The 19,572-nt window shown below is 38.9% G+C and overlaps 1 protein-coding gene across 1 annotated transcript in view; it reads right to left on the minus strand.

The window, feature by feature from the left end:
* Positions 1-6,221: 6,221 nt before the first annotated feature.
* sh3bp5 (SH3 domain binding protein 5) overlaps positions 6,222-19,572 on the minus strand; it is an 80,615-nt gene continuing 67,264 nt past the window's right edge. The window contains exons 5-9 of the mRNA XM_003222201.4: positions 18,835-18,965; positions 15,098-15,140; positions 13,829-14,048; positions 9,083-9,340; positions 6,222-7,755 (exon numbers count right to left, since the gene is read on the minus strand). Coding sequence (XP_003222249.4) covers positions 7,577-7,755; positions 9,083-9,340; positions 13,829-14,048; positions 15,098-15,140; positions 18,835-18,965 — 831 coding nt within the window. The 3' untranslated portion in view covers positions 6,222-7,576. The remainder of the gene's footprint in view (positions 7,756-9,082; positions 9,341-13,828; positions 14,049-15,097; positions 15,141-18,834; positions 18,966-19,572) is intronic.

Below are 19,572 nucleotides of genomic sequence, written 5' to 3' on the forward strand. Positions count from 1 at the left end.
GTAGTGGCAACTAGAGGGTAAGCAAAGGCAAGTGCTTGAAATCATTTTTGTTCATGTGAAACCTCCTTAATTTTGCATGGCTCTGGCACCTTACGTTGTTTTGAATCAGGTTTTGGGGTTAAAATGTCTTTTGTGTTTTCTGTTCTTGCAGCTCACTTCCTAGACTTTGTGTTTTTCAAATAATCAGATGAAATACCTCCAATTATGTTATTCTGGGATCCGTGGACTTGTGAAAATCCTTTGTTTGTCTTGCTTGAAATAGCCTGGTTTGCTTCTGATCAGGTGCATTGTGGACTTTGGTTATTGCTTGCACTATGTTACTTACTGGCGGGTAGGTTAAATGCAAATGCCATTTTCTTGAAAAGTGTACAGAAAGCATCCATGAAATTGGGTTAGAGAAAAGAGACTTTGCTATGTGATATCGCTGAAAGAATAGAAGCAACTTTCTGACTTCACCTTGAGTTGCTTCTTTGCCTTGCCCAGAAGATCCCTACAAATGTTTCTTTGGCGTTCAAAAGTGTAGTTTCCCAGGTAATGGAATCTTGCAAGCATTTACCCTCAGTTGGTTCAGGGACCTCCCAAATGACACTGCCATTTATGACAAATCTTTTAATCATAGCTTTGCACTTTCTCTTAAAGGGTCTGATTCATTCTTCGAATTCAGCCTATTGAGTTAAGGATTTTTTGTGCCAAAATTAACTCTTAGCCACTCCCTTCCCATTTTCCAGTTTTATGATTATCAAGCCATCTAGTCAAAATGATTTTTATTGATCAGCCAATGGGCCTTATCAAAACAGACAATATAAACACAACATAGAGTACACATCCAGTCCAGGTAAAATTATAAATATACAAGTACAGAGATAGAAAATGGGGGTGGCCAACATGTACCTTAATATTAGGTTTATACATCAAATGTCCTTGTATGTCCACTGTATACCAATCTGATCAATATACTCTGATCTCCTTTTAAATGCTTTGAACATATAAAGGTCAACTTTTTTTGTTTGTTAGTAAAAATATGGTTTTGGTCGCTGTATTCCAGCTCTCTATTACAAATAAAAGCCTAAAGATTTTTCCTTTCTAGTCAGATATCAGTGCCTTTAGAAGATGCAGACTATTTTGAATATTTTTTTAAAAAAAAATACCCACCAGTTCACCATATTTTGAGCTCCCAAGCCATTTTAGATCCAGGAAAGTCAAAGGAAGATGATCCGCAACAAAAGTAAGAAGTCAGTTTAGCACAAAAAAGTGGGTTGTTTTGCAGATACCCATACAGCAGTCCTCCATTTAAGGAAGGTGATGTTCCTCTAAAGGATCATTGAGAAAAAGATCAAATCTTGCTATCAATAAATCCTGTCAAGCTTTGACTGTAGTTGCTTACGCTTCTGTTATAGATAGGTTTTGCAAATAACTTTAACATAAATAGCCAGACTTCACACAGGACGTTGCTCAAGATTCAGTTTCATGACTGCCACCAAGAATACTATTTCCTTTTCCATCAGGTCCATTGTTGCCCCTGCTGTTATTGAATTAACTGCTTTGTTTCAGGAGCAGCTGCTCCAGCCATAGAGTCCTACAATCTATTGCCAATCCTAATTACAAGTTACAAACTGACCCTTTAGTAGGGAGCAAACTGGCTAAGCCAGTTCTCTCTAGGCCTTCCAAAGTACTTCCTTGAGAAAGATACATAGGTACTCCTCAGGTAACTTATTGGGAGAACCAAGGAAAGTATCAACCCCACTTTTTTAAGATAGCTGAAGGTTCTGGATATGTGATTTGTACATCAACACATATGCATGTCACTAGCTGTGCCCGGCCACGCATTGCTGTGGGTTTTTTTAGGTGGTTCCGTGTCTTAGAGGGGGGGAATCCTTTGTTGGGAGGTGTTAGGTGGCCCTGATTGTTTCCTGGATGGAATTCCTTTGTTTTCAGAGTGTTGCTCTTTATTTTGTGTTTTGAGATGAGAGAGTGATGAGTACCGAATGGGTTTGGACTTTCAAAGAGTGGTTGAGGGGGGGAATCCTTTGTTGAGCATAAGAACGTAGAGACGTGGATGAGGGGTTGTGTTGTCAATTTTCTAGGTTGGGGGGCCTTTAGTTTTGTTGCTTTGCCCGGTCCTTTTATATATATAGATAGATTGCACAGTTATGTTTTTCTGCGATGAGGGTCCCTAGCACTCCTCTTTTCCACTAACTATCTTTGACTATTCTGTGTCATGATCCAAGCACAGCTACGGCCAAAACTGGAGGTGAATTCAGATGGTATCCATTGTTTTTTCAAATACAGGATGTTTGAAAAAGAACTCCCTATTCGCCATTTAATTTTAATTTAAATGGCGAATAGGGAGTTCTTTTTCAAACACCCTGTTTATTATTTTGGCAGTGGATACAACATAACCCAATTTCATGAATATCTTTCTCAGATTTCCCATAGTAGATCACATGAATTACATTACTACATTAGTTCAAGAAGGAAATAAAAAATGTTTGTACTGCATTGGTGGCATGGCTAAACAGAAGGGGTCTGGGGAGTTGTAGTCCACAATAGCTAAAGAACCAAATGTTCCCTGAATATAGGGTCCTGTGTGTGAAAATGATAATATGCTTTGTGCTTTAGACTCAACCTGTTGCACATTTCTTGAAATGTAGGCCAAATGTACCATACTGCCATTGGTTATAGCCAATCATTTGTCTCAAAAATTCATTGCCTAATTCTAGATGGATGTTTAAAATCTGCCTTATGGGAATAGTTAACTGGTAAGGCTTAACACTGTCAAGGATAAAGATTCAGAAATACATTTAGCATAATGGCATTAACACTGTCTGTTCAAAGCATAACATTAGCCATCTATGATAACTGCTCTTTTATAAATTCAGCTTTTATGAAACTGGCTAATATTTAGCAGCTGATGTAATTGTCTTGTGCAGAAGGAAATACTGGTATCTGAGCCTTGCCAAGCTACAATAATTTGGGAGGGTGTCTATAAGGATTGGCCAAGGGCTTGCTCTATGTTTTATATGTGTCTTGAATCATGTTGGCAAAGCAACTATGATTGAGTCCTCTGTGCCTTGTGATGACTCATGCTATCCACTTGTCACTCTGATGTGTCTGTTGTCATGAAGTGTACATTCAATATTGCCAGTTTGCCTGAAGTAAGATTGTATTTAACGTAGTCCCCGTGAAATGCTTATGCTTGGTATAAAGTATGCCAAACATTCCTGTCCTGTTTCCTTTTAAAAAAAGGAAAAAAAGAAAACAAGTCAGGAATATTGCTTTTGGGTTTTTTTAGATGTCACAGTCTAGATCAGAGCCATTTCAGGAAGAAAAGGCTTGCCATATTTATTTCTCAATATAGTACTATGTACTGTAGACAGTGAAATGATTAAAGTTTTTCTTTACCTTGTCTCAGTAATAAATCAAAATAGAGACTGTGGCCAAGAAATCAGAACAATAGGATTTAGAAGGGCAGCTATGAAAGAACTTTTAAGCCGTTTTGGGTCTCCTTTGGGGTGGAGAAAAGCGGGATAGAAATGAAGCAAATAAATAATAATAAACTAGATGACATCAGATTTAAGTATACATCATTGAATACCAAAGTCAGCATTATCAATGCCATTACATTTTCAAATTCTATCTATTCTTGTGAAAGCTGGACCGTAAATTTTATTTATTTACAGTATTTATATTCTGCCCTTCACACCCCGAAGGGGACTCAGGGCGGATCACATTATGAACATATAGGGCAAACATTCAATGCCCATATACACATAGAACCGAGACAGAGACAGACGCAGAGGCAATTTAACCTTCTCCTGAGGGGATGTTCGATTCTGGCCACAGGGGGGAGCAGCTGCTTCATCATCCACTTCCTCATTCCAACGTCGTAAATTAGTTAAATTTGCCTCCCCACTTTATAAGTGATACCTTATTTCCTACTTGATAGATGCAACCATCTTTCGGGTTGCTAGGTCAGAAACAAGCAGGGGCTATTTTTTTTTAATTGACGGGTGCTCACCCCGCCATGGGCTGGCCTCGAACTCATGACCTCATGGTCAGAGTGATTTATTGCAGCAGGCTGCTCACCAGCCTGCGCCACAAATAAATGTTCTGATAGGAGAAAAATCAACTCATTCAAAATGTGGTGGAGCAATCTGTATATAACATGAGCTGCTGAAAAGACAAATAAGTGGGCCTCATATCTTGTTAGAAGCCAAGACAATTATACTGAGGCTATGGCTTGCAAAAAAGATGATAATGCTTGGTAAAGTAAAAGGCAGTAGAATAAAAAGGACTAATTTACACAACCCTAAGCATGTAAGACATTGAATAGTAAAGTGTCTTACTGGATGGCCGGAATCACTGGGTTGCTGTGAGTTTTCCAGGCCATGTTCCAGAAGCATTCTCTCCTGACATTTCCTAAAATGAAAGTTCCTAAAACTCCCTAACTCATTTGCTATTGTTGCTATGTGTCTTTGATTACATTATGATTTGCTGTGATCCTATCAGAAGAATTTCTAGGGGGAAAAAATTCAAACAGATTTCCTATGGCTTTTCTAATTCTGAGAGTGTGTTTTGTCCAAATCAAGCAGTGGGTTTCAGTGGGTTGTTGTGTGTTTTCCGGGCTGTATGGCCATGTTCCAGAAGCATTCTCTTCTGACATTTTACCCACATCTATGGCAGGCATCCTCAGAGGTTGTGAGGTATATTGGAAACTAAGAAAGGGAGGTTTAGATATCTGTGGAAGGTCCAGATGGGAGAAAGAACTCTTGTCTGTTGGAGGCAAGTGTGAATGTTGTAATTAATCACGTTGATTAGCATTTAATTAGTCTTGGAGGTTCTTTTTTCATAATAGGGTTGTCATAAGTCAATTACAAGTTCGACATTATTGAACACTATTGGTATTACTTTCATTTCCAGCAGGCATGGGACAGACATCCTGCACTGTGTGGAAATTGTAGCCCAGATGTCCTTAGGCAGAAAACCTTTTCCCCTTGTAAAAATCTAACCTCCTGGTTTGTACCAAATTTGAAAGTTATATATACTCTACTCCAAAGCTTTTTCTATCCTTGCTCATAGTGGGGAAAATAAATCTTTATTTTGCATGTGGGCTCCGCTGAACAAAAGCAAGGTTGGGAGGAAGCTTCATTCATATCCTATTTGTACATAGAAACCATACCATTTGTTTCCTTTAGACACCTCTGCCTTTGCATTATGCCTGTGTTGTTTAAAAATAGAACTGAAGTGTTGCTTTTGATCTTAGGACGGCAGATGCACAGGCTCAGTGTTGTTACTGCCACATTATCATGCAGCAACAAGAAAGCTCTCCTTTTGGGATAATCTTGAATTATAGCTGCCTTTGAAAAGAAAATTAAAATCAGATGCCTTGTAATTGCTCTTCAGTAATGGACCACTTGGGCTCAGGGGAATCGACTCACGCTGTGTACTTGACAGTAACTGGCAGCTTATCTGCTTTGCCAGGTAATTAGTAAGATGAAAGTTAAAGCTGCTGCTTGGACTGACAAGTAAGTAGAAACCTAAAAGCAACTGCTGCTTTTAATTTATCTTTTAAGGCTCTCCTTACAGCAAACCAATTTGAGAAAGTTTGAATTTCAACATATATTTAAACTCTGACAAGCTGGTTAATACAGTAACAAGAGGATGAGGAAAGTGTCTGTGTTAAGCCAGTGGCTCTTTCAAATGTATGTTTGCTAAATACCAGGGCACTTATTAATTGGCAGATCAATCCTTTAAGCTCTGAGATACCATAATGATTTGAAATAATGTGGCCTGAGGATTGCACTTTCATTTGCACTAAAGTACCAAAGCAGCACACTTCAGCACCTCACATTTCTTTTTCTCTAGCTTCCCTAGAACAGTGTGTGGCACAGTGTGTTAAAGCACTGAGCTGCTGAACTTGCGGATCGAAAGGTGCCAGGTTCAAATCCCGGGAGCGGAATGAGCGCTCGCTGTTAGCCCCAGCTCCTGCCAACCTAGCATTTGAAAACATGCAAATGTGAGTAGATTAATAGGTACCGCTCCAGCAGGAATGTAACGGCGCTCCATGCAGTCATGCCGGCCACATGGAGGGGTCTACAGACAACGCCGGCTCTTTGGCTTAGAAATGGAGATGAGCACCAACCCCCAGAGTCAGACATGACTGGACCTAACGTCAGGGGAAACCTTTACCTTTTTAAGAACAAAGACACCGCACCAAAGACTTCTACTTTTCTCTTTATTTTACCATTCCATTTGGCACTCACAGCTTTCACCTCCTCTGCTGAAATGTAAGCCAAGCAAACTAATGAAAGGTAGGTGTATAACTCAGAAAACACATTTATCAAAGTTTTTTTCCTAAAAGCATTTAAAACACTTAATGTAACCATATTACACATGTAGACAAAATTAAAAGGGGGATAGGAGATGTTTACTGTAGTGTGAGAGGATTTTTTTTACAGTTGTTTCCAGAATAGATGTATAAGTTACATAATAGAGGGGAAATGTGACAAAACTAAACCAAACAAAACGTGAGGCAATAAACATCCAGAAAATAAATAAGCTTATTAGGGATGGCATATGCCATTTTCAGAAATACTATCAAAGCAAAAAAGCCTATTTTAACTATTCTTAGTGTAACTACCAGACTTCTCTACTGCCTAACAGCTGCTACTGAAGCATGCTTCAACCCTCCAGTCTCATTTAGCTTTTTGCTTAAGGGATGCTTACATGTATACGTCCCTTTTAATGAGTCCAAATACATTATACATGACACCCGACAAAGATATTAGAAAGTATTCAACCATTCTTCAGTCCTAACTCGCAGATATGCCACCTTTCATGCACACCTCACCACTTTTACTTGGTAGGCCAAGGGATAAATGTAACTTTTCCTAACCATGCCTAGTGATTGACACCATATCCTACAGTCATCACTTTAAAAGTGCTGGAAAAGGTGTCCTTGATAAGAACTTCCAATATACACACTGGGTTCATCATCATGTTAACCTGCCCTCCCCCCAATTGCATGTGCACCAATACTTATCCATTTATGCTACCACTGAAGTTTAATTTACCACTCATTAGCTCTAGAGAAAGAGCAGATGTTTCTAGGCTCAATTACATGCAAGAGCTTTGTTTTATAACCCCAAAACATAATACAGTGAAAGATCAAGGTATTTAAAAAGATATGCCACTGGCACTTTGGAATTCTAGAATGTCTGAACAGCAGCTCAGCTCACAAAATGGCAATTGGCTGCGCCTCTCAAACATTTGGCGTGGCCTCTGTGCTCAAGTGGCACAATACAAGTTATTGCTTCTGCCAAACTGCTACAAAGATATATGAAGTGTGCAGTACAAGCACGGTTGATGATGTATGTGGTCAACATCTGTCACTTATTTTTCAAAACACACACACTTCAGCCCTCAACACTGATGTAACTTAGTGCAGTCTTAAAGAGTAAATACTCAAGAGATTTGGCATATATTTGTTATTGGCACAATGTCCTCCTGACATCCAGAAGATGTTTGTGTATAAATAAGTTAGAATTCTCATTCGCTGAAAGAAGGATCATAAATTTCATCCAATCTGTACTGTTTTTCTGTCGGGACAAATCCCATCTTTGACTTTCAGGCATTGGAGGGAGAGTCGCTTCATCCTGTTGTCCAACATTGGGCCACTAGAAGAAGAGCCGTTGCTACTCCTGTTCTTATTCATTTTGTCAAGTGTCTTGTTCTCTGCGCCTTCAGCCCTGTCGCCTGTGAAGATGAAATGGAGTGGTTAAGTCTTTCTGAATTATGAAAAATCATGAACATGGATTGAAAAGTACAGTAGAGTTCCGGTTAACCGACTTCCGGTTAACCGACACTCCGTATTATTCGACATCCCAGGCCCCTTGGGAGGCGTTCATGCACGTTGCTAGGTAGCTTGCTATCTACCTAGCAACGCTCCCAAGAGGCAGGGCAGTGAGCAGAGAAGCGCCTGTGCACGTTGCTAGGTAGATAGCAAGCTACCTAGCAACGTGCACGGGCGCTTTGCTAAGCCGAGTGCTCGCTGCTCTGCCCCTTGGGAGGCGCCTGTGCGCATTGCTAGGTAGCTTGCTATCTACCTAGCAACACGCACGGGCACTTCCCAAGGGGCGGAGCGGTGAGCACTCGGCTTAAGAAGCACCCCTGAGCGTTGTTAGGTAGCTTGTTATCTACCTAGCAACGCGCACGGGCGCCTCCCAAGAGGCAGGGCAGAAGCGCCCCTGCGCGTTGCTAGATAGCTTGCTATCTACCTAGCAACGTGCACGGGGCACTTCCTTCAACCGGCTTGCTGGATAATAGGCCCTCCCTATTATCCATCAGATCCAGTTATTCGACATTCGGCCCGCCCGTTTATGTCGAATAACCGGAACTCTACTGTACCAATTTAGGATAACTAAATCTGAACCCAATCCAGAGCCATCTCATTAATCCCAGAAAGTGTGGAATCAACTTTGCATGAAAAGATCCTACTTTTACACAGATTATATGTAAAGATTCTCAGCTATATCTTAGTCATACCGTAAATTTACATGAATCAGGGCAGGGAAATATGTGCTTCTCAAGATGTTAGATCAGGATTTATATCAGCCATTGCTATCAAAATGAAATACAAGAGATTTGGGAAGTTGCATTCTATCATACTGAGGGTCAGTGTGTTAAAGCACTGAGCTGCTGAACTTGCAGACCGAAAGGTCCCAGGTTCAAATCCGGGGAGCGGAATGAGCACCCGCTGTTAGTTCCGGCTTCTGCCAACCTAGCAATTTGAAAACATGCAAATGTGAGTAGATCAATAGGTACCGCTCCGGGGGGAAGGTAACAGCGCACCATGCAGTGATGCCAGCCACATGATCTTGGAGGTGTCTACGGACAACGCCGGCTCTTCGGCTTAGAAATGGAGATGAGCACCAACCCCGAGTCAGTCACAACTGGACTTAACGTCAGGGGAAAACTTTACCTATCCCTTAGAAGGTCATTGTGATATTGGTGGTTTTCTCTGCAAACCTTAACCTAGTGACTCAACACAGAAAACATAATGAACCTCTTCAGTTCAACTCACCTCTTTCAATTTCGCATTCAGGAGAAGAAGCCCCACTACATTCACTGCGAGGTCCTAATAAAGGGAATACGCCAAATTCAGAGAGTGAGACGGGACTGGACAGATCCAAGCTTCTAGGTCGTGCCACAGGAAGGAACTGAGTCGGCATATCAAAAGGGCTCGTGGGACCAGAACTGAAGCTGGACACAGACTGGGTTTCAGAATCCTCTTCAGATACAACGCTGCTGCAGTTGTCGTCCTCAAACACTTCTGAAGCCACTGTGTGCAACATTGAGAGAAAACTTCATTAACAACGCTATTCCCCTGACATCTAGTGCGTATCGCTTTGATGATGCCACTAGTTTATGGATTCTGCCCCCCATCATCATAATTACACACACTCTTTGAAATATACCCATGGCAACTCTCATTAAAAACAAGCTGATTTTTCACTATTATCAAAGGCCAGCTCTAAAGATAGCTGCATTGATCTCGCATAGTGTCAAATCACTGTTGAGGATTATGTGTTCTCACCACTTTGATATCACCAGGGACAGTCTTAAAATCCACAGCAACAGATTATTTATTTATTTATTTATTTATTTCGTGTCAAAAGCATTGCATAACAAATAAATTTTTAAAATGATGGAAAAAAAAGAGGAAATCACAAGCAACTAAATAGTTTTAGACCAAAAGCGGGCATGAGCAACAGATGTAAAACAATAAGGGACTGGGAAATCTGAAGCCTTCTTCCCTATTATTGTTGAACTTCACAAGCACCAGTCAGTGTGACAATAAGGAATTGGTATAGGTAACAAGTGGGGGGCCCTGGTGGCACAGTGTGTTAAAGCGCTGAGCTGCTGAACTTGCGGACCAAAAGGTCCCAGGTTCAAATCCCGGGAGCGGAATGAGCGCCCACTGTTAGCCCCAGCTCCTGCCAACCTAACAGTTCAAAAACATGCAAATGTGAGTAGATCAATAGGTACCGCTCCAGTGGGAAGGTAACAGCACTCCATGCAGTCATGCCAGCCACATGACCTTGGAGGTGTCTATGGACAACGCCGGCTCTTTGGCTTAGAAATGGACATGAGCACCAACCCCCAGAGTCGGTCACAACTGGACTTAACGTCAGGGAAAAGCCTTTACCTTTACTATAGGTAACAAGTAACCAGCCATTTCCAATTCAGTCACATATTGCACTACAGGAAAGGGGGAACAGCTTTTAGCTGTTATTTATTCATTAATGACATGGGATCTCAAGGCTTCTTTGGGATCCCATTTTTCCGGTTGCCATTTTCATGCATTTTAATAGGCAAAGCTGCTAGTTAGGAGTAAATGCTTCATCCACAGTAGTGGTTCCCTACTCTTGGTCCTCCAGGAGTCTCGGGTTGATTGGCCAAATGTCAGGACTTCTAGGAGTTGGAGTCTAAAACACATGGAGGACCAAATATTTTGCACCCGTTATATAGTACTAAGCTGTTATGACTTTAACAGCATTGGCATCGCCAGACTCATGAAGTCTGACTTGGCCATGGTGACCTTAGTTACCTCCAGAATGGATTACTGCAATGCACTCTACGTGGTGCTGCCTCTGAAGACGGCTCAGAATCTACAGTTGGTACGAAGATCAGCGGCCAGACTAATAACTGGAGCAAGTTACAGAGAGTGGTCAAGCCTCTTGTTCAAGCAGCTCCACTGGCTACAGATACATTTCCGGGCCCAATTCAAGGTGCAGGTTATCACCTATGAAGCCCTAAATCAGGGGTCCCCAAACTAAGGCCCGGGGGCCCTCCAAGGCCATTTACCTGGCCCCCGCCTTCAGTTTTAGACTTAGGCTTGCCCAAAGTCTGAAATGACTTGAAGGCACAACAACAGCAATCCTACTTGATTATCTAATTGGCCAGAAGCAGGCGCACATTTCCCACTGAAATCCTGACAAGTTTACAGTATGTTGGCTAAAATTATTTTCATTTTTAAATATTGTATTGTTTTTTCATTTACCAATATTGTAAATGAAATATTGTAAATGAATCATATGGTAATAATCTATATTTATAAAAGAGTGATGGCATCATGGCGACCGACAAAACAGCAAAACTACAGGCCCCCCAACCTCGAAATTTGACAACACAACCCATCATCCACGCCTCTAGGTTGATACAACAAAAAGAATAGAAAAATAAAGTCCTAATTAGAGAGAGGAATAATTGCTTTTATCCAATTGCTGCCAGTTAGAAGGCTAAGCTCCTCCAATTTGGTCTCCTAGCAACCCAATAAAAAGTAATAAAAAACACTAAAAATAATAAAAAACACTAAAAGATTAATACAATAAAATACTATAATAACAGAAAATAACTAAAAATAATACAAGAAAATAATAAAATATAATAAATAAAAAGATAACTTACAATAAAATTAATTAAAAAAATACAAATAATGTCAAATAAAAATTACACAACAATTTTTAACCAATACCACCACCACTTTGCCACAGCAACGTGTGGCCGGGCACAGCTAGTATAATATATTGTAATTAAATAATATAGTGTATACATATAATATTGATAATATTATAATGTAATACAATATAATATTTATTTATTTATTTATTACAGTATTTCTACCCCCGCCCTTCTCACCCAATAGGGGACTCAGGGTGGCTAATAATAATAATACAATATAATAATATTATATAATATAATAATATTAATTATATATTATATATTAAATGTAATATTACTAATAATAATACGGTATAGTGGTATAGTGCAATATAGTAATATATAATGCTAATATTGTACTATGCTAATAATATAATATATTGTATGTACATGCAACTTGTAAGCCGCTCTGAGTCTCCTTCGGGGTGAGAGAGGGTGGGGTATAAATGTAGTAAATAAATAAATAAGTAGTTGTTGCTGGGTTTTGGGGGGTTTTTTGCACTACAAATAAGACATGTGCAGTGAGCATTATTGCACTTTATCACTGCTCCTCACCTTTTAGGTTTTTAGTGTTTAATTGAGACTGCTCCTCCGCCCTTATCCCTGATTGTCCGTATACCACCCAGGAGCCCTATTCAAAGTTCCATACAATTTTACCCTCTGAATATTTAGATATTATTATTGTCTAGGATTTAATTTAATATTGATGTGTTTTATCTTGTTACAATGTTTTAATTCTATTGATCTGTGTTTTGACTTCTGTTGTTGGGCTTGTTCCCCATGTGAGCCGCCCTGAGTCTCTTCTGGGAGATGGAGGGGGATACAAAAATAAAGTTGTTGTTATTATTATTATTTTATTGTATGACACAGCAAACAAGATAGATATGCTGGATTTCGTTTCACAAAATCACAAGTCGAACACTTCCCAAGTGTTTAGGACTGTGTGATGTATTTTCGGATAATGCGCGCAGATCCCAGTAAGGTGGCTTTTTGCAGTTGGCAGATCGTAATTTTGTCAATGCCTATTGCAGGTGTCCCCAAACTAAGGCCCGGGGGCCGGATGAGGCCCTCCAAGGTCATTTACCGGGCCCCTGCCCTCATTTATAATATAATATTTTATATCCATTTTAATAATATAATATATTGTATATACATATGATATTGATAATAATATTATCATTTTATACAATATAATACTAATAATAATACAATATAATATTAATTATATGTTATATATTACATATAATATTACAGTATAGTGATATAGTTCAATATAGTAATATATAATGCTAATATTGTGCTATGCTAATATAATATAATATACTGTATGTACATACAGCTGCTCTGAGTTCCCTTCGGGGTGATTAGGGTGGGATATAAATGTAGTAAATAAATGTAGTAAATGAATAAATAAATAATTTTGGACTTAAGCTCGCCCAAAGTCTGAAATGACTTGAAGACACACAACGACAACAATCCTAATTAACCTGACTATCTCATTGGCCAGAAGCAGGCCCACACTTCCTATTGAAATCCTGATAGGTTTATGTTGGTTAAAATTAGTTTCATTTTTAAATATTGTATTGTTCTTTCATTGTTATTGTTGTTTTGCACTGCAAATAAGGTATGTGCAGTGTGCATAGGAATTTGTTCGGGTTTTTTCCCCAAATGGTAATTCTGCCCCTCAACAGTCTGAAGGATTGTGGTCCGGCCCTCTGCTTTAAAAGTTTGAGGACCCCTGGCCTATTGTTTCCAAATGCCAGCTGAGATCTTTTGGCACGGCACCCAATGTGCCCATCACCACCGGGACCACCTGCACTGGTTTCTGCCAGAGTCTTTGAAGTTCAATCTTGAGGTCCTGATAGCGGCTGAGTTTTTTCTGTTGTTTTTCGTCAGTTATTATTATTATTATTATTATTATTATTATTATTATTATTAATTATATAATTATATAATTATATAATATATTATATAATAATATATTATAACAACGCTCCATGCAGTCATGCCGGCCACATGACCTTGGAGGTGTCTACGGACAACGCCGGCTCTTCGGCTTAGAAATGGAGATGAGCACCAACTCCCAGAGTCGGTCACGACTGGACTTCACGTCAGGGGAAAACCTTTACCTTTACTTATTATTATTTATGGGTTTTTTTCTTCTTTTTGAGTTTGGGATCTTTGTTGCAGTGCAGTGTTGTGAAATCTATTGTGGCAGAGAACCATAGCCCTATCCCTGGAAGGACTTGAGACAGGAAAATATGTGGAAATTCCAGAAATGTTTTGCAGACCTATTCCAAACTCTGCACATTTTACTTCTACTTACTTGAGATATTATCTGGCTCCAATTTGCATGTTGAAAGGTCTTCCACCGAAGTATTGCTGCCTTCAGCGCCCACACCGCACCCTCTGGGGCCCATGGAGGAAGTTCGTCTCCTCTCATGGATCTCATCAGAGATCATTTCTAGGTTTTTCAGTGCTGTTTTGTATTCGCCCTTTGCCAAAGACAGTTTTGCTTGCAGATCGTCCACCGTCTTTTTCAATTGCTAATGAAGCAAAATACATTCTTACTAAGAGAGACACACTGCTTATATTGAGTCTTATTAATATAAACTTCGCAAAGAGGTAGCTTCAACCTTATTGTAAGACATACACTGCTTAAATAGAAACTTTTTAGGGTAATAAAATGTGATATTTGTTTTTGAGACAATAAGCATAGAACTTCAATCCATTCAAAAATCTGATTCAGTCAAAGTTAAGACTAATTTCTACTGAAGCATTATGTGCATGGATCTCATGTAAGGATTGGATTCTAAAGGTCATGGGACAAATAACTCAGTCCATGGATTTCTGACTGCTCCCAATAAACCCTCTCCCAGACAAACAGCTTACTGTTATTGCCTTGCTTTTATAACACTATGTAACTAAAATTGAAATAAAATCTGTTCCTGATTTGAAAATGTTATTTCCTGTTTAACTGTGCGGTGCTTAGTTTGAAAGTAGTTATTATACTTCGGTTTTGTGGCTGCCACAAACCATGTTGAATTGGTTGAGACTCTGTGAGATATTCATCGAAAAACTATAGCAAAACGTGTTGCAGATGTCCCACAAAATCAAAGCTTTAGCAGTTTAATAAACTTTTTCCATGTTTTTATAATAGAACCAATTAGGAAATGACATTTATAACCTAGGAACAAAAATAGTATTACATAGTGTAATATTTGTGATTCAGAGCTCGCATATGGGGTGAAGATATATTAACTTTAGAACCTCACAAAGTGCCTTGTTTATTTGTTTCATTTATATACTGTTTTTCTCCTAAAGTGGAACCCAAGGTGGCTCATAAAATAATGACAAGAAATAAATAAAAACAAGCCAATTGCCTATGGAAAAACAGTGCTTCTTCCTCATCTCTCCAGCAACTGATAAACAAGGGCACATAGCCTGTCATAACAGCGAGTAGCATAAAGCCATCCTGACTATTTGCCATTAGTGGTCCAAATTTCGTCTCTAAAATCAAACAATCATAATACTGATTTGCGATATATGTATTTCAAGTTTTAAATCTTTGCTGAAAATTGTTATTGACACATACCTCTAGCTGTACATAGTATTTTGCCTTGAGTTCAAAGTAAGGCCTGGGGAGAAAGTACAGAAAAAAAGGGTTGGTGTTATTATTATTTATTAGCAAATCAATCTACTAATATGCAAGAGAAATATCTCTCCTGGATTCCAATGTTAAATGTTTCAGGGTTTCCTATACAGTAGAGCAGGGGTCCCCAAACTAAGGCTCGGGGGCCACATGCGGCCCATCAAAGCCATTTATCCGGCCCCCGCGGTGGTGGATAAATAATAATAATAATAATAATTATTATTATTATTATTATTATTATTATTATTATTGACACAAAGACACAGTATAACGCAGCAAATAAGATAGATATGCTGGATTTCATATCACAAAATCACAAGTCAAACACTTCCCAAGCGTTTAGGACTGTGTGATGTATTATTATTATTATTATTATTATTATTATTATTATTATTATTATCTGCGCAGATGTTACTTCACTTGGGATGGTTTAATCTAATTACGAAGACTCAATCCCGATGCTGCCACCAATTGTGATGGTGCTAAAGCCAATTGGGAAGACTCAAGCCAATTGTAATGGTGTCAAAGCAAATTGTAAATGCTGTTTCCACTGCTGAGGGGATTTTTGAATCCTTTAATCCCTCTATATTATATATATATCACCTTTATATGAGGGGAAGGATTACAGGGGGTGATCTTTATTTCAAGATCCCAGCCTCTGTCTCTGTGTTGTTGTTCCCTTTCTGAGGTAACTGTGACTATTACTCTTCCCCAATTAGGTGATTTATTAAGGTAACTGCCACCAACATGAGGCTTTTGAAGTATCACCAATGAAATTTGGCTCCACAGATGCAGATGAGATTAAATGAGTCAGTTGTTAACAAAGAACAACAAGTTTATTGCGTACAAAGCTTATGTTGCAGGTTGATTGATTTACTTATGGAACTTTAGATAAACAAGTGGTTTAATAACTCTTATAACCACCACAACAGTAGTCTCTGGTGTAATTCCACTCTCACTCTCCTACTGATGATATAAATTGTAGCAAACTCTAACCTCAGCTGAGCTCCTTAGTGAACAATGTCCCAACTACAATAAAAGCCTTTAATTTGATCTATTACCGATCAAATTCCTGATCAATAGTCCTTCCCAACTAGAGATCTTGACTAGGCTCCCTTTAGTCTGCCTTGACTAAAGATTTTGGCCAGGCCTGTCTCCTCAGCCCTTCTTGACTGAAAAGCCTCCAGCCACGCACTCTCTGGCTTCTTTTAAAAAACTCCCACTTTTTCCTTTTCTTGGCTCCGCCCACTTCTCCCTCTGGTGAGCTAGTCAGCTCTGTCTCCTTGGTAACAGCACTACTGTGGATTGAAACAAGATGGCTTCTGTTTAAACTATGGTGTCAACTAAACACAAATACATACTCTAACAGTTAAAATTAAATATAACAACTATGACTTCTCCACATTATTATTATTATTAACAATACTGAAGCTGGGAGGCCATCTGTCAGGGGTGCTTTGCTTGTGCTCTTGGAGCACAAAGGCAGAAGGGGGTTGGACTAAATGGCCCAAGGGGTCTCTTCCAACCCTCTTTATTATTTTTATTATGATTATGGTGATGATATGATGATGATGATTAACAACATTGAGGCTGTATTTTTTCCCGTTTTGTTTGTTTACTTCAAAATAAGGTATGTGCAGTGTGCATAGGAATTTGTTCACAGTTTTTGTAAAACTATAGTCTGGCCCTCCAACGGTCTGCAGGGCCGTGAACTGGCCCCCTATTTAAAACGTTTGGGGACCCCTGCAGTAGAGTCTTGCTTATCCGAAGGTCGGATAAACGAAAATGTCGGATAATACGGAGTCTCCTGCTGTTACTCATCCAATGCCATATTTGTCAGCTACCTTCTGCATTGTCTCTCCATCCCTCCCAGTTTTCTTGTCTTTGGCACCAACTTTTGACAGAACTGTGCTAAACACCTAGATTATAACAACAGGGACTCAGGGTAAGGCAAGGCAACATCTTGGGGCTAGAGCGGCCCAGCAGGAAGTTCTCGGATGCGGAAGAGAAGCATGGAAATCACAGAGGGAAGAAGAAGGATGCTTCCGGCCCTGGCTCTTTTCCCCCTTTCCTCCCTCTTCTTCCTTCTTGTCTTGCCTTTTTCACATATTGGGAATGGAGAGAGAGTTGGGGAATGCTCCTTTAATGCTGGAGGAAAAGAGGGATGTTGGATAAGAGCGTTGGATATGACAGAATGCCGGATAAGCAAAGGCCGGATAAACAAGACTCTACTGAACTAAGGTATCTATTCAAAGATAAAAGAATTCCAATATTAATTATTCATTTCCTCTTCTGTTTTCCATAGAAGGATGTCATAGCCAGCGTCATGTCTTGACCACAATTTGTCCCATATTTCCTGAACAACTTCCTAACAAAGAGTGTTAAGTATGCATAATGATTCCCCTGTCCTTGAGAAGACTCAATTCTGTGTTTTATTGTGATCCAACTCTATAGAAAAAGTGGCAAAAAGATTTCCAGAAATTAGAAGATATAACATAGAGAAGAATCTTTGGTCAAGGACAACAGACATATAAGTTTAAGTTATGAGTTCTTCATCTATATGACCAAAAGCCTTTAAAAGCCCTCCTCTCATGTAATATCATATACTGTATATACTCAAGTATAAGCCTAGTTTTTCAGCCCTCTTTTTAAGACTGAAAAAGCCCCCCTCAGCTTATACTCGGGTGAGGGTCCTGGTTGGCTTATATTTGGGTCAGTTTATACTCAAGAATATATGGTACATTTATTATTTTTCCCTATTATTGTTGCTACTATTACATTTATTTTACTCTATTATTATTATTAATGAATTTATTATTTCACTCTGATCTTATTATTATTATTACAGTAGAGTCTCACTTATCCAACACTCACTTATCCAACGTTCTGGATTATCCAACACATTTTTGTAGTCAATGTTTTCAATATATCGTGATATTTTGGTGCTAAATTCATAAATACAGTAATTACCACATAGCATTACTGCGTGTTGAACTACTTTTTCTGCCAAATTTGTTGTCTAACATGATGTTTTGGTGCTTCATTTGTAAAATCATAACCTAATTTGATGTTTAATAGGCTTTTCCTTAATGCCTCCTTATTATCCAACATATTCGCTTATCCAACATTCTGCCGGCCCGTTTATGTTGGATAAATGAGACTCTACTGTGTTGTTGTTGTTGTTCTTCTTGTTGTTGTTGTTGCATTTATTATTTTCCTGTATTTGTTATTATTATTATTATTATTATTATTATTACATGTATTATTTTACTCTATTATTATTAAAAGGATACATAAGCACATTTACATTGAAGAAGATGAGAAAAATGATTTGATCAGAGTTGGACAGTCTTACCTTAAATTTGAGATTTATGTAAATATTCAAAAACATTTAACCTACTGATGCCTCAATTAATGTAATTTTATTGGTATCTATTTTTATTTCTGAAATTTACCACCCTCGGCTTATACTGGAGTCAATGTTTTCCCAGTTTTTTTGTGGTAAAATTAGGTGCCTCGGCTTATATTCGGGTCGGCTTATACTCAAGTATATACGGTAATCTCTTTCTTTCTCTCCCAGTTCCCTACCCACTCACTCACTCCCTCTCTTCACACATGCATCATTCTCTAATATATGCAGGTAAGAATTTGACCTATATCTACAAAGCGGCTGCACATACTTAGATTTATTTATAGATCTTTTCAGTTTCTTCTCCAACTGCTTCATTCTGCCCATGGCAGCATTATACTTGGCTGCTGTCTCCTTGTGGACCAGCTCACTTCTGGTTTTCGTCTGCTCTGCCTCCATGACCTTTAAAAGAAGAAGAAATAAAAAATGGGTTTGAGTTGAAGCAGTTTCAAACTACTTTACACTGAGCTTGAGTATATTTTTAACAGCAATATAGTCCCAACTTCTCAACACAGACACAACACAGAACAAAATTTGGAAGCTGGTGATAAACATAATTAATGTTGTTCTGTCAAAGTCCTAAGTGCTTAGATAACTGTTGTTTTGGCCGTCAGCTTGGCAACCCTACAGTGAAACTATCAAGGATTTTCTTGGGAAAATTTATTCAGAGAGGGATTTGCACCTTCGCCTTCCTCTGATGCTGAGAGAGTGTGACTTACTCAAAGTCACCCAGTGGGTTTCCATAGCTAAGCTACAACACTATGTAACACGATTTTTGCTCCTGGGAAATACATGTCAGTTCCTAACTGATCTATATATATAACAGGGTAATGAAATTTCGGCCTAGGACAAAACTACAAAACTACACATCCCAGAAACACTAAACTTGGCAGCACAACCCCTCATCCATGCCTCTACGTTTATACAACAAAAAGAAAAGAAAAATAAAGTCCTAATTAGAGGAAGATGAATAATTGTTTTTATCCAATTGCTGCCAGTTAAAAGGCTA

Source organism: Anolis carolinensis, chromosome 6, assembly GCF_035594765.1.
Source record: "Anolis carolinensis isolate JA03-04 chromosome 6, rAnoCar3.1.pri, whole genome shotgun sequence".
In the NCBI taxonomy this organism is placed as follows: Eukaryota; Metazoa; Chordata; class Lepidosauria; order Squamata; family Dactyloidae; genus Anolis; species Anolis carolinensis.